The 11,913-nt window shown below is 56.5% G+C and overlaps 1 protein-coding gene across 8 annotated transcripts in view; it reads left to right on the forward strand.

Annotated features, from left to right (window-relative positions):
• Adamts10 (ADAM metallopeptidase with thrombospondin type 1 motif 10) overlaps positions 1-8,595 on the forward strand; it is a 20,235-nt gene extending 11,640 nt beyond the window's left edge. For 5 of the 8 annotated variants that reach the window (XM_023705082.1, XM_023705083.1, XM_023705085.1 and 2 more), the window contains 14 exons: positions 2,089-2,196; positions 2,438-2,583; positions 2,670-2,733; positions 3,584-3,686; positions 3,897-4,030; positions 4,108-4,231; positions 5,479-5,559; positions 5,646-5,809; positions 5,900-6,026; positions 6,119-6,248; positions 6,567-6,771; positions 6,892-7,068; positions 7,141-7,300; positions 7,944-8,595. In XM_023705082.1, the coding sequence (XP_023560850.1) occupies positions 2,089-2,196; positions 2,438-2,583; positions 2,670-2,733; positions 3,584-3,686; positions 3,897-4,030; positions 4,108-4,231; positions 5,479-5,559; positions 5,646-5,809; positions 5,900-6,026; positions 6,119-6,248; positions 6,567-6,771; positions 6,892-7,068; positions 7,141-7,300; positions 7,944-8,053 (1,833 nt within the window). In that variant the 3' untranslated portion in view covers positions 8,054-8,595. Of the gene's footprint in view, positions 1-2,088; positions 2,197-2,437; positions 2,584-2,669; positions 2,734-3,583; positions 3,687-3,896; positions 4,031-4,107; positions 4,232-5,478; positions 5,560-5,645; positions 5,810-5,899; positions 6,027-6,118; positions 6,249-6,566; positions 6,772-6,891; positions 7,069-7,140; positions 7,301-7,943 lie in introns of those variants that run through there. The other 3 variants (XM_023705081.1, XR_002818879.1, XM_023705086.1) reach the window with 3 other exon arrangements.
• The last annotated feature ends 3,318 nt before the right edge of the window (positions 8,596-11,913 follow it).

Consider the following 11,913-nt stretch of genomic DNA (forward strand, 5'->3'; position numbering starts at 1 on the left):
GCATGTGGCGCTGGGGGATTGAACCGCGGTCCCTGATGCCTTGCCAAGCTTGTTCTAAGTAGGTGCTTTAGACCACCGAGCCATCTCTCCAGCCCCCTAAAGAATTCTGAGGCTACCCCTGAGTCCCTCCTGTGTCCTCGTACCCTCAGCATAACTGTGGCTGATACATACATTGTGTGCGAAGCTCATGGTCGGTATCACCTCATGGAAGCCCAACAGACTAGGGCCACATTCGAGAGCGTGCAGAACTGAGCTCAGAACCCAGATCTCTCTCTGAGCCCCAAGTTTACGGAGGGTGGGGGAAGAGCTCTCAGCTGTCAGACCTGTACGTTGAATGGGCCCTGCCTTTTATTTCTGAGACATCAACTCCCTGGCCAGGCATTACTGACTTCATGAAAATGTGTTCATACACATGAAGAGTACAGCCCGGGACCTGGTCCAGGACAGCTATGTTCATTGTCACTAGATCATGCAACTCTTTAACATCTACCCTGTCACAAGGCAGGTGTTAGGCTGCCCCATCTTACAGATGAAACTGAGCCCCAGGGGCTGGCGAGTTAGCTTAGTGGACTAAGCACCTGCTTAGGCAAGCACAGAGACCAGGGTTTGATCCCTGGCACCACATGCTATGCCAGCCCCATCCCCCGGTGCACTGAGCTGGCCACTGAGACCAGGCGTGGTGGTGCACACCTATAATTGCAGCACTGGGGAGGCTGAAAACAGGAGGATCAGTACCAGTCTAAGCTGCATAGTGAGACCCGGTACCAAATACGTGAAAGAGCCCAAGTCGGTGGTAGAGTTGCAGTCTCCCATAGTGGCCAGGGTCATACCAAGCTCTCTTTAAGGGTGTCAGATGTGGGAATAGTCCAGGTCCACTATGATCATTTTAGAAGCCAGAGAACTGGTTAAGCATTTACCATCAGTGTTAAACAGTGGTTCCACATAGGAGCAAAAGGCAGGGCCCGTGGGAAGTTTGAGGACTTCAACTGCCCAGATGCCTCATATGTGCAGGTGTGTCTCAAGCCGGGCCCAGACACCTGCTTCCTGCAGCCATTGGTCCATCCAAGCCCAGGCTTCAGAGCCTGGGAGGATTTTGTTTCCAGGGGGTCACAGAAGGACCTATACCTCAGAACAGCCGGGAGGCTGGGGCAGATGTAGGCTGACGATGCAAGACTTGGCCTGGGCTTAGTCAGCTTCCACAGGAATATTATCCTGGCCCAAAGGGTCAGAATGACTTCCTGGAGCCGGCCCAGCTCCCTGCCACAGACTGGCGCTGCTCCAGGGCCTGGGCCAGCAGGGGCAGGGTCCAGACCAGAAGGTTTTGCTGGTTTTTCTACTAGAGGAGAAACAGGAATGTCCCAGAGATCCAGCCTGGTGTTGCTTCAACGCACTGTAGGCTTCTCCAGTGTGTGGGGGGCGAAGGACCAGTTTGAAAAAGAAGTACAGGGGAGATTCAACCTGAGTCACCTAGCAGCCCAGATTTCTCAGAACCACACTGTTCTTTCTTGGAGTGTTTTTGCGGGACCCAAAAAGGAATCCTTCCTTTCCCTTCCCCAGCAGATCTCAGATTTCCTTCTGGAAGCATGCAAGGCACCGCAGCCTGAACTGTAGGGTCAGTAACTGTAAATATCTTGGCAAGCTTAGTGGCAGACTCTGTGGCGAAACAAAGAGGTAGGGATGTCACTCAGTGTGAAGGTTCTTGGTTGAATCCTTGTCTCTGTCTCTGTCTCTCTGTCTCTGTCTCTCTCTCTCTCTCTCTCTCTCTCTCTCACACACACACACACACACACACACATCCAGATTAGGCGTCAGCAGCCCCCTAGGAGCAGTGTGCCCAAACCTTAGTGCTCTCCCAAAAGAGGAGAAACTAAGTCCTGAAGTGGTTTAAAGCACACACAGGCGTTCTTCACTGATCTCCGGCACAGAAACCGCCCCCCCAGGCCCCGCCTCCCAAGGGTTCTTGCTGGGACCCAGGGAGGCGCTGGTGCCAGCTCCCGGCTCACTGTGAGCAGAATGCCCGGGTCCTCCCAAGCCAGGCGGGCTGCCCAGGGGAGGCAGGGCGAGCCTGAGCGGCGCCTGGGCCCACAGGAGGTCTGCAGTGAGCTCTGGTGCCTGAGCAAGAGCAACCGGTGCATCACCAACAGCATCCCGGCGGCCGAGGGCACGCTGTGCCAGACGCACACCATCGACAAGGGGGTGAGCGGCCACGCCCATCATCCGGGCCGCGCCCACTACCTGTAGTTCTCTGCTCTCGCTGATACATGCCGCTGGCCCCGCCCCCTGTGCTTCGGCCACGCCCCCTACCTGACTCTCACGTCTCCCGCGGCATGCTGCCCAACTTATGCACATGTGCACCCCCGGGGCTGCGTCCCGCAGGGAGAGGACACGGCCCCGGCCCCGGCCCAGCCGATTCACCCCTCTCCACTTCTACCCCCAGTGGTGCTACAAGCGGGTTTGTGTCCCCTTCGGCTCGCGGCCAGAAGGCGTGGACGGCGGCTGGGGCCCGTGGACCCCGTGGGGCGACTGCAGTCGGACGTGCGGCGGCGGCGTGTCCTCTTCCAGCCGTCACTGCGACAGTCCCAGGTCGGTGCTTAGGACCCCGCCCGGGACACCCCGCCCCGGCTCCGATCGACCCCCCATGTGGCTCCTGTCTCCACTGTCCCTTGCAGGCCGACCATCGGGGGCAAGTACTGCCTGGGGGAGAGAAGGCGACACCGGTCCTGCAACACCCAAGTGAGTTCCTGGGCCGGGGCTGCACTGTCCGCTCCCACCGGATCGAAGCCCCTGTCCCGATTTCTTCTGGGACCCCCGAGTATTGTTCATCTCTCGGGGTGGGGGCACAGGACCTGTGGTCTCTGAGGGACCTGCCCTGCGTCTCCAGGCCCCCGTCTCTCCGCTGTGCCTTCTTCTCCTGGAGACTCTGGCTCCTCCCACCCTGTTCTCCCAATCTGTAGACGCCCTCCTCCCACTCTCCCAAACAATTACTCCTCCCTCACACCCCTCTCGGGGTACCACCCAGGGTGTCCCTTCCTAGCCCGGCTATCCTCAGAACACCCAGCGTCTGCCCTGGGTCATCCCCCGAGGCTTGGCTCTCCTCCTGCCACCAGACCCGGGGCCATAAGCAGCATCCCATGGCCTCACTCAGCTGCTCTACTTCTCCCCTGCGGATCAGGGCGCCCTCTGTCCGTCCTGCGCTTGTGCGAGTGTTAAGCGAACACGCAATGGGCTGGGAGTCCCGGGAAGAAGGGAGCTTTAGAGCCGGCAGGTGCGCAGGGGCCTTCCTGGCTGCCCACCTGGGGCCACTCAGCTCCTCCAGGCAGCGACCTGCCCCTGTACTAGTGAAAAGTCCAACACCTAGTTCATCTTAGACCGCCTCTCAAGAAAGGTCCCTAGGGCCGGGGAGAAAGCTCAGTAGAATAAGCGCTTGGGCCTGAGTTCAATCCCCGGTTCCGCAAAAAAAGAAAAAGAAAGAAAGGTCCCTGGGCAGCAGTGAGAACCCGCTCCCCCGCATCTCTAATGAGCCACCAGGCCTGGTCGCCTGTGAGCCCCCACACCTCTCTCCGATTTCCTGCCCCTCCCCCAGGATTGTCCCCCGGGCTCCCAGGACTTCCGGGAGATGCAGTGCTCTGAATTTGACAGCATCCCTTTCCGTGGGAAGTTCTACTCATGGAAGGCGTACCGAGGGGGTGAGTGGGAAGCCAGGGGTGTCCCAAAGCAGGTGGCTTCATGCGGCATCCCAGGTCCCCTTTGCCCCAGTCATCGGGTTGCTGGGGCATGGCATGGTGGTGCCTTACCCTGTACCCAGCCTACTGGTGCTGTCAGGTCCGGGTTCTGTCCCTCTGGCCTCACCTCCCAGGGGGGCCTGGTCCTGGGACTGACCGGGCCCTGCCCCCCAGGGGGCGTGAAGGCCTGCTCTCTCACGTGCTTAGCTGAGGGCTTCAACTTCTACACCGAGAGGGCAGCGGCTGTGGTGGACGGGACGCCCTGCCGCCCAGACACGGTGGACATCTGCGTCAGCGGCGAGTGCAAGGTGCAGGGAGCCTGGGGCAGAGGGCAGGGCGGGTGCACAGGAGGGCCGGGAGTCTTCACCTCAGCCGCTCTCCGCAGCACGTGGGGTGTGACCGGGTCCTGGGCTCCGACCTGCGGGAGGACAAGTGCAGAGTATGCGGCGGCGACGGCAGCGCCTGTGAGACCATCGAAGGGGTCTTCAGCCCAGCCCTGGTGGGGGCCGGTGAGAGCCCCCCACTTGCTTGCATACTCCCCACTCAGGCTCAGAGCTGGGGGCCAGGACCAGATTAGCCAAGATCAAGACTACAGTGACCCCATGGCATCAGGGTTAGGATTAAAGTTGAGGTTTGGCTGTCAGGGACCCCAAAAGTCCCAGAGCAGGATTGGGGTGGAGAGAAGGGGACAAGCCTTGAGAAGCTGGAAGCACTGAGGTGTGGGTCCCTCGGCAGGGACCATTCCTAGACTTCCAGGGCAGGGTCCAGAATGTGGGCTTCACCGCCAAGGCAGGTCCCGTTGAAGTACTTAAGGGGCATCCTGATAGCTGGTGTCAAAAGGAAGATAAGGGGCCGAGGAGATGGCTCAGTAGAATAAGTGCTTGCCTAGCAAGCACAAGGGCCTGAGTTGAATCCCCTGTTCCACAAAAAAAAAAAAAAAAAAAAAAGAGGGAGATTAGGGAGGGAGAGGAGGGTCCAAATGGTTGTCCTGGTGGCTTCTGGGTGGGCAGCGGGCTCTCCCCAAAATGGGGACATGGGAAGAGACACTAGCGCATTGAGAACTGAAAATGGGTTTTCTTAGGCTTGGGGACCCCTGATACCAACCCCTGAGGTGCTGTAGAGCCAGTTGACATCTTTTGCGGGTTAGGAGGTTCAGCACAACAGGATGCAGAGACAGGAAGGTGTGGCTTTAGAACCCAACCAGAGGGGCATGGTAGGGGTCCAGCTGCATGAGCCAGGTCTCTTCGGGGACACACATAGGCAAAGGTAGATGGCTCACAGGCCCAGCTCGTACTGCTCCCAACTGCTACGCTGCCCTGCATGGTTGGGAATTCCATCGTACCACTTTTCTGCCCCTGCCCAGCCCTGCTTCTCTGAGGTGACATACAGAGAGGCAGGAAAATTTGGTTTTAAATGAAGCCCCAGGGAGGACAGTGCAGAGGTGGGCTTAGCATGTTTGAGGCCCTGGGTTCTGTTTCTAACACTGCAAAAAAAGAAAAAACAAAAACTCCACCTCAGCCAAGCAACTTCCTAGCTGTAAAACCCAGGCACATTGCAGGCTTCTTCAAGCCTCAGGTTTGTCATCTGTAAAATGGGTATGGTGATGCACAGGCTCCCCAGCTTCACCCAGGATCACGGTGGGATGACCTTGTCAGCGCAGAGGGCAGGAATGATTAAGGTCACCAAGGACCCAAGATAAGGGGGCCGGCGGGCATGGGGGATGCTGAGCTAGTGACGTCTGGGATCTGCTGTCCAGGGTATGAGGATGTCGTGTGGATCCCCAAAGGCTCCGTACACATTTTCATCCAGGACCTGAACTTGTCCCTTAGTCGCCTGGGTAAGTGCAGGGGGCGGGGGGTGAGGATTCCAGAAAGTTATGGAGGCCCTGTGTTGCATCTGATCCCTGTGCTGTTGGTCCCCCAGCCCTGAAGGGGGACCAGGAGTCCCTGCTGCTAGAGGGACTGCCCGGGACTGCCCAGCCTCACCGCCTGCCGCTGGCTGGAACAACCTTTCACCTGCGACAGGGGCCAGGCCAAACTCAGAGTCTAGAAGCCCTGGGACCCCTTAATGCGTCTCTCATCGTCATGGTAACGGCGAGGAGGGGGGCAGATGGGGAGAACCCTAACCCTGTGAAGACCCTGTGAGACCTCACCACAGGCTGTTCCCCACACCTCCAGGTGCTGGCCCAGACAGAGCTGCCTGCTCTCCGCTACCGCTTCAACGCACCCATCGCGCGGGACACGCTGCCCCCTTACTCCTGGCACTACACGCCCTGGACCAAGTGCTCGGCTCAGTGTGCTGGTGGTGAGGCGGGGCCGTGGGGGGGTGGGGCACGGGTGCTCAGGCTGAGGCTCCCCGGGCAGAGCAGGGCTGAGCAGACCTTTCCCCTCCCCCAGGCAGCCAGGTGCAGGTGGTGGAGTGCCGCAACCAGCTGGACAGCTCGGCCGTGGCCCCCCACTACTGCAGTGCCCTCAGCAAACTGCCCAAGAGGCAGCGCGCCTGCAACACGGAGCCCTGCCCGCCCGAGTGAGTACCTGGCACAGGCGCGAGATGGAAGCGGAGTGCTCCGGGGAGGGTGTGGGACTAGGATCAACACAGGGTTGTATTGGGGTGACAGCAGTCCAAGTGCTTTAGGGTCAGGGCCATTGTGGTCCCCTAGGCTGAAGGATTCTCTGCGGTCACATGCACCCTGGCGTCCCCAGCCAAGGGCCCCCTGAAGGAAACCTAGCCTGCCTGGCACTACTTTCTAAAGGACACCGGTTGGGGGAGGGTGAGCAGGCTGGTACCGCGGGCGCCCGGGTCTAGGCCCCCTGTGCTCATACCGCCCTCCTTTCATGCCCACAGCTGGGTTGTAGGAAACTGGTCCCGCTGCAGCCGCAGCTGTGACGCGGGCGTGCGCAGCCGCTCCGTCGTGTGCCAACGCCGCGTGTCGGAGGCCGAGGAGAAGGCTCTGGATGACAGCGCCTGCCCACAGCCGCGCCCGCCGGTGCTGGAGGCCTGCCATGGCCCAGCCTGCCCTCCCGAGTGGGCAGCCCTGGACTGGTCTGAGGTCAGCTCCCACACCCTCTGAGCAGAGAGGGGACAAGACAGCACACCACCTCAAGGGGTCGCTATGCCCCTCCCCTTCCACGTGGCCGCTCTCTAAACGTGAACCCCTCCTCCACCGCAGTGCACCCCCAGCTGTGGGCCAGGCCTCCGTCACCGCGTGATCCTCTGCAAGAGCGCAGACCACCGAGCCACCCTGCCCGCTGCGCACTGCCCGCCCGCAGCTAAGCCACCGGCCACCATGCGATGCAACCTGCGCCGCTGCCCTCCCGCGCGTTGGGTGGCCAGCGAGTGGGGCGAGGTAGGTGGGCACCCACGGGGACCCGGGCAGGTGCGGGTGACAGAGCCGCTGCTCAGCCCACGTTCCCCACAGTGTTCTGTGCAGTGCGGCCTCGGCCAGCAGCAGCGCTCCGTGCACTGCACCAGCCACACGGGGCAGCCGTCGCGCGAGTGCACCGAGGCCCTGCGGCCATCTGCCACGCAGCAGTGCGAGGCCAAATGTGACAGCGCGCCGGCCGGGGACAGCCCTGAAGGTAAGTGGAGGGGCCAGGGGTGACGCGCAGGGTCCTGCAATGTGCCTTGTAGCCCGGTATAGGAAAGGGCACTGCTTTTCTTATCAGCTAGTTGGGCTGCTGGGATTGAAGCCAGGGCCTTCACACTGAACTGCACCCCCAGGCCTTGTAAATGTTGGTTTTCTGTTTTTGTTTTTAATTTTGAAAGAGTCTAAGACGCGATATTCTCGGACTTATTATGGATGTTAGTCTCTGTGTCTATTTCCGGTACATTACACTTGTGCTTGCCAGGCAAGCGCGTATTCTACTGAGCTATCTCCCTGGCCCTAAGGCACTAAATTGCCCACGCTGGCTGGAACTTGTGAGCCTCCTGCCTCAGCCTCCCAGGGTACTACGCCAGGCAGGTATTCTGTTTACTAAAAAGAGAAACTTGTGAGCTTTGTAGCTCCGAAGGCGAAGTCTGCTCTGGATGCTGTGAGAGGATCGATGAACAGCAAATGCTTTTCCTGTTAACACTATGTGGGAGTAAGCCCCAGGCCCTGACACTCTCCTCAAAGAGCCCAACTACATAGATACTATTGTAAGCCCCGTTCACAGTTAGGCACCCTTGCTGGGAGGAATGCTAAGACCCGATTTCCCCTCTTTTTGCTCCCCCCACCCCCAGAATGCAAGGATGTGAACAAGGTCGCCTACTGCCCCCTGGTGCTCAAATTTCAGTTCTGCAGCCGATCCTACTTCCGCCAGATGTGCTGCAAGACCTGCCAGGGCCGCTAGGGGGCGCGTGGTGCCTGGAACCGCAGCTGAGTGCAGGCTAAGGGCGGGAGCCAGGAGTGGAGGCTGAGATGCAGATACCAGTTATTTATTGGGGACCCCTGCAGGGCCCCTGGCTGGGAGGCAGGGAGGGGCTAGCACATCCAGGGCCCCTCTTCAGCCTCGTGCCCAGCACGTGACCCCCCTCTAGATGGGTCTGGGGACAGCGATTAGCAGGGCGCCCCTCGCACCCCAGCCCTAGGGAGTCCCCAGCAGCCCTCCACCCTTTGTTGGAATCTACTGTGAAGAGTGGGGTGGGGAGGGGGTCTGCCAGTGCTCTGCCCCCAGCACGAACTGACGCCCACTCCGAGCTGGGGAAGGGGCCGTGTCTGCGATGGGGTAGGGAAGCTGAGCACCACCTCCCTGACCCCCCCAACCTCTGCCCAGCCTGCCCCAGGGGGACCCCAACATCCGGGCCACCCCCATCATGGTGCTACAAGCCCTGCCCTGGGGCCCACACACTCCTCGCGAGAAAGCCCTACATCAATAAAGTTCTGTCTCGTGTAGCTTTGCGCGTGTGCTGGTGTGTGTGCGTCCTCGTGCCTCGTGCCCGGCCCTCACGAGTCACACCCAGGAGCCCTGGCGGACTAGTGCCAGCGCAGATGTGAACTCGATCATTTCATTCCAACAGCACAGCTTCTCACAGAGGCCCCTAAAACCTCTCTCCTCTGACCCCCCTTCCCAACAAGGTGGGGCTCCCCTGCCTGCTGATGCACCTCTGGGGGGGGGGGGTGGCAGTTCTAATTTTTAGTTTGATCAGTCTATGTTTGTGGTGCGCAGTGACTGCGTGCACATGCGCATAAGGCACCTCCATTCTTACTCCCCAACCTCTCTCCCACCCTCCATAGCTTGATGCCCTTTCCGTTTGTGAAGGTCTGCCTCCGTTTCCTGCCACCTAGCTTATGTTTTCTCTTTAGGTTATACCCTGGGTTTCTCATATAAAAGGAACCATGCCATATTCTGGCCTGTGTGTCTGGCTCATTTCTCCCAGTGTGGGCTCAAGGTGGACTCATTTTCCTACAAAGGACTCAGGCTGATCTTCATGGCAGAGTAGCTCCCTGGTGTGCCCCTCGGTACATTTCCTCTATGCATTCATCCGGCGGTGGACGTGCACGGCTGCTTCCAAGGTGTAGCTGTTAAGAGTTGTGCTCCTTGGGAGCTGGTGAGATGGCTCAGTGGTCTAAAGCACCTACTTAGAACAAGCTTAGCAAAGCACAGGGAACACGGTTCAATCCCCCAGCACCACATGCCAGCCAGCCCCGCCCCCTGGTGGGCTGAGCTGGCCACACACACACACACACACACACACACATAAATTAAAACAGCTCCTGTACCTCAGATTGTAGAACCTTTGTCAGTGTCAGCCATGTGGATGAGTCACGGCCTGAGAGAAGTTTTTCTCTCCAGGTGACTCTCCTTAGGCACACTACATCATCAATCACTTTCCTCTTTGGCCCCATAATCTCCTTGATCAGAAAATTTGGGACACTACTGAGTTACATGATGTTACAGTACAAGTTCTCATATGTCCTGAGTCTTAATGACCTTGGAAGGCTGGGGCCAAAATGTTGGCTTTCCTGGTGGCCCTCCTTTTTCTCTAATTTTGGTCTGCAAACTTAGGTTGTTAATCCTCCAGAAGACAAGCTTATTGTTATTACCATACAACTCAGGCTGTTAAGCTTGACCTCACTATCTGTCTGAATATCAAACATCTTAGGCATAACATGGAACAGGTATTTTTCATCAAGTATTGATATGTTGAACTTTAAGTCCCTACAGAATATGATGAAAAAACATTTAAAAAATTAAAATATATTTTAAAAATAGGCATAAAGAATTATATAATTCTTATGTTTACACATACGTCCAAAAATCTCACCATATACAACCTTGAAGCAGGACAGTCCCACAATATTCCTTTTCCTATCTCTTGCTTTCATTCACCACCCCCTTCTTTTTGAACAATCATCTACCTGAGAGACAGCACGGCAGCAACTGGCACGTCATGACAAGCATCCTGTATTCAGAAGACCAGAATGACAGGCACTCCAAGCATGAACCTACTATTACAGATTACCATCTGCAGTGCAGTTGCTTAGTTCACAGGTATCAATATATATAGTTAGTCAGGGTGAGAATCTTTCCAATTAACTGCTAGATTCAAAAATCTTCTGAAGATTCTCAGGATCATTGCCTTGCCCATCTTCTCCATATAACTGTATGGCTTGACATTGTCATGTTTCCGAGCTCTTCTTGCTCTCTTTTCATTGTCTTCCAAAAGCTACAACTCTTGTACACAGGTCTTGCTTTATCTTGGTCTTAACCATCCAGCAGAAAAGTATAAAAACGAAGTATAAGAAGTAAAGCCTGGTGTTATGTTGAGCTGTGGGGGACTTAGGTCAATAATTTCTGACATTGCCAGTGAAACAGAAGACCCAATACTATTATGGACTACTGGACTCTTTTAGAATATTTTGTTGAGTTAACACACCTATAATATTCAAATAATGGAACTAAACAAAAAAAGGGGATACAGATGAATGTCCATTTTGTATCTGTGTATCCAAAATGGTTAGGATAGATATATAGTTACATTCTCTTAATGAATAGAGGGATTTGTTCTAATAGTGTTTGTAAATAGGATATCATGTCCGCATCTTGTACAGCAGTTAACCACTAGGAAGAGAGTATGCAATGTGTTAATTATTGAAACTGTCCTACCAATTTGATTTGAAACTGTCTCATTGCTATTTGTTTCTCAATAAAATTATGGGGAAAAAAAAAAAAAACAGTTGTGCTCCTGGGGCAGACCAGATAGCTCAGCGGATTAAAGTGCCTGCTTGGGCAGACTCAGGAACTGGGGTTCGATCCTAAGCAAGCTGTGCCGCCCCCCTCCCTGGGGCGTGCTGAGCCCTCGCCTGATGCTGGGCAGGTGGCACACACCTGAAATCCCAGCGCTTGGGAGGCTGAAAACAGGAGGATCACTATGAGTCCGATCTGTGTAGTAAGACCCTGTAGACCCTGTACTAAACACATTTAGAAAAAGAATTGTGCTGCTGTAAGCATGGGTGGACATGGATCGCTGTAATGTGTCTTTAACTGTTTTGAAGACACCTAAAAGAGGAATAGCTGAGTTGAGCAGAATTTCCAGAGGCAGCTTTTTAGGGGAATCCCCACACTGATTTCCATAGTGATTGTACTAAGTTACAGCCCCCCTCAACACACTGCTGCCCTTCGCACAATTCAGCCAACTTGCGCAAGAAATTCGAGATAGGCTCCTACCCAGAAGTGGCCACTAGGAGGCGCTACGTCTGAAAACCTCTAAGAAGATGTCCCTAAGCTGGACATCCCGGTCCTCAGGCCTGGACCAACAGTGGGTGTGAACACAGATTCTTGGCCGGCCCTCCCAGGGCCAGTGCTGCCACGACCACCTACTCCATTGGTGCCCGGGGGCAGGGGGAATGATCTCCGAGAAGCCCTTTCCTCAAATGTCATCGGGAGACGTTGAAGATCAAAACACTGGCAAGCCCGCCACGGTGGCCACGCGCGTCATGCCAGCACTTGGGAGGCTGAGGCAGGAGGATCACCAGGAGTTCCAGGCCAGCCTGGGCTACATAGTGCATTCAAAGCCAGCCTGAACCACATGACAGAGACCCTGTCCCCAGCGCCCCATCGGCCCAAATGGGTGACACCTGGCGCATCTGCGCTGGTACAGCTTGAGTCCCCGCCTGCTCTGCAGTCAGAAGATGGGAAACCAATTCATGGGAAGGAGGCAGAGCTGTGGGTGCTCGTCCAGGGTTGGCAGCCACAACACCGGCAGAGGC

Source organism: Octodon degus, unplaced genomic scaffold, assembly GCF_000260255.1.
Source record: "Octodon degus isolate 3935 unplaced genomic scaffold, OctDeg1.0 scaffold00214, whole genome shotgun sequence".
Taxonomy (NCBI): Eukaryota; Metazoa; Chordata; class Mammalia; order Rodentia; family Octodontidae; genus Octodon; species Octodon degus.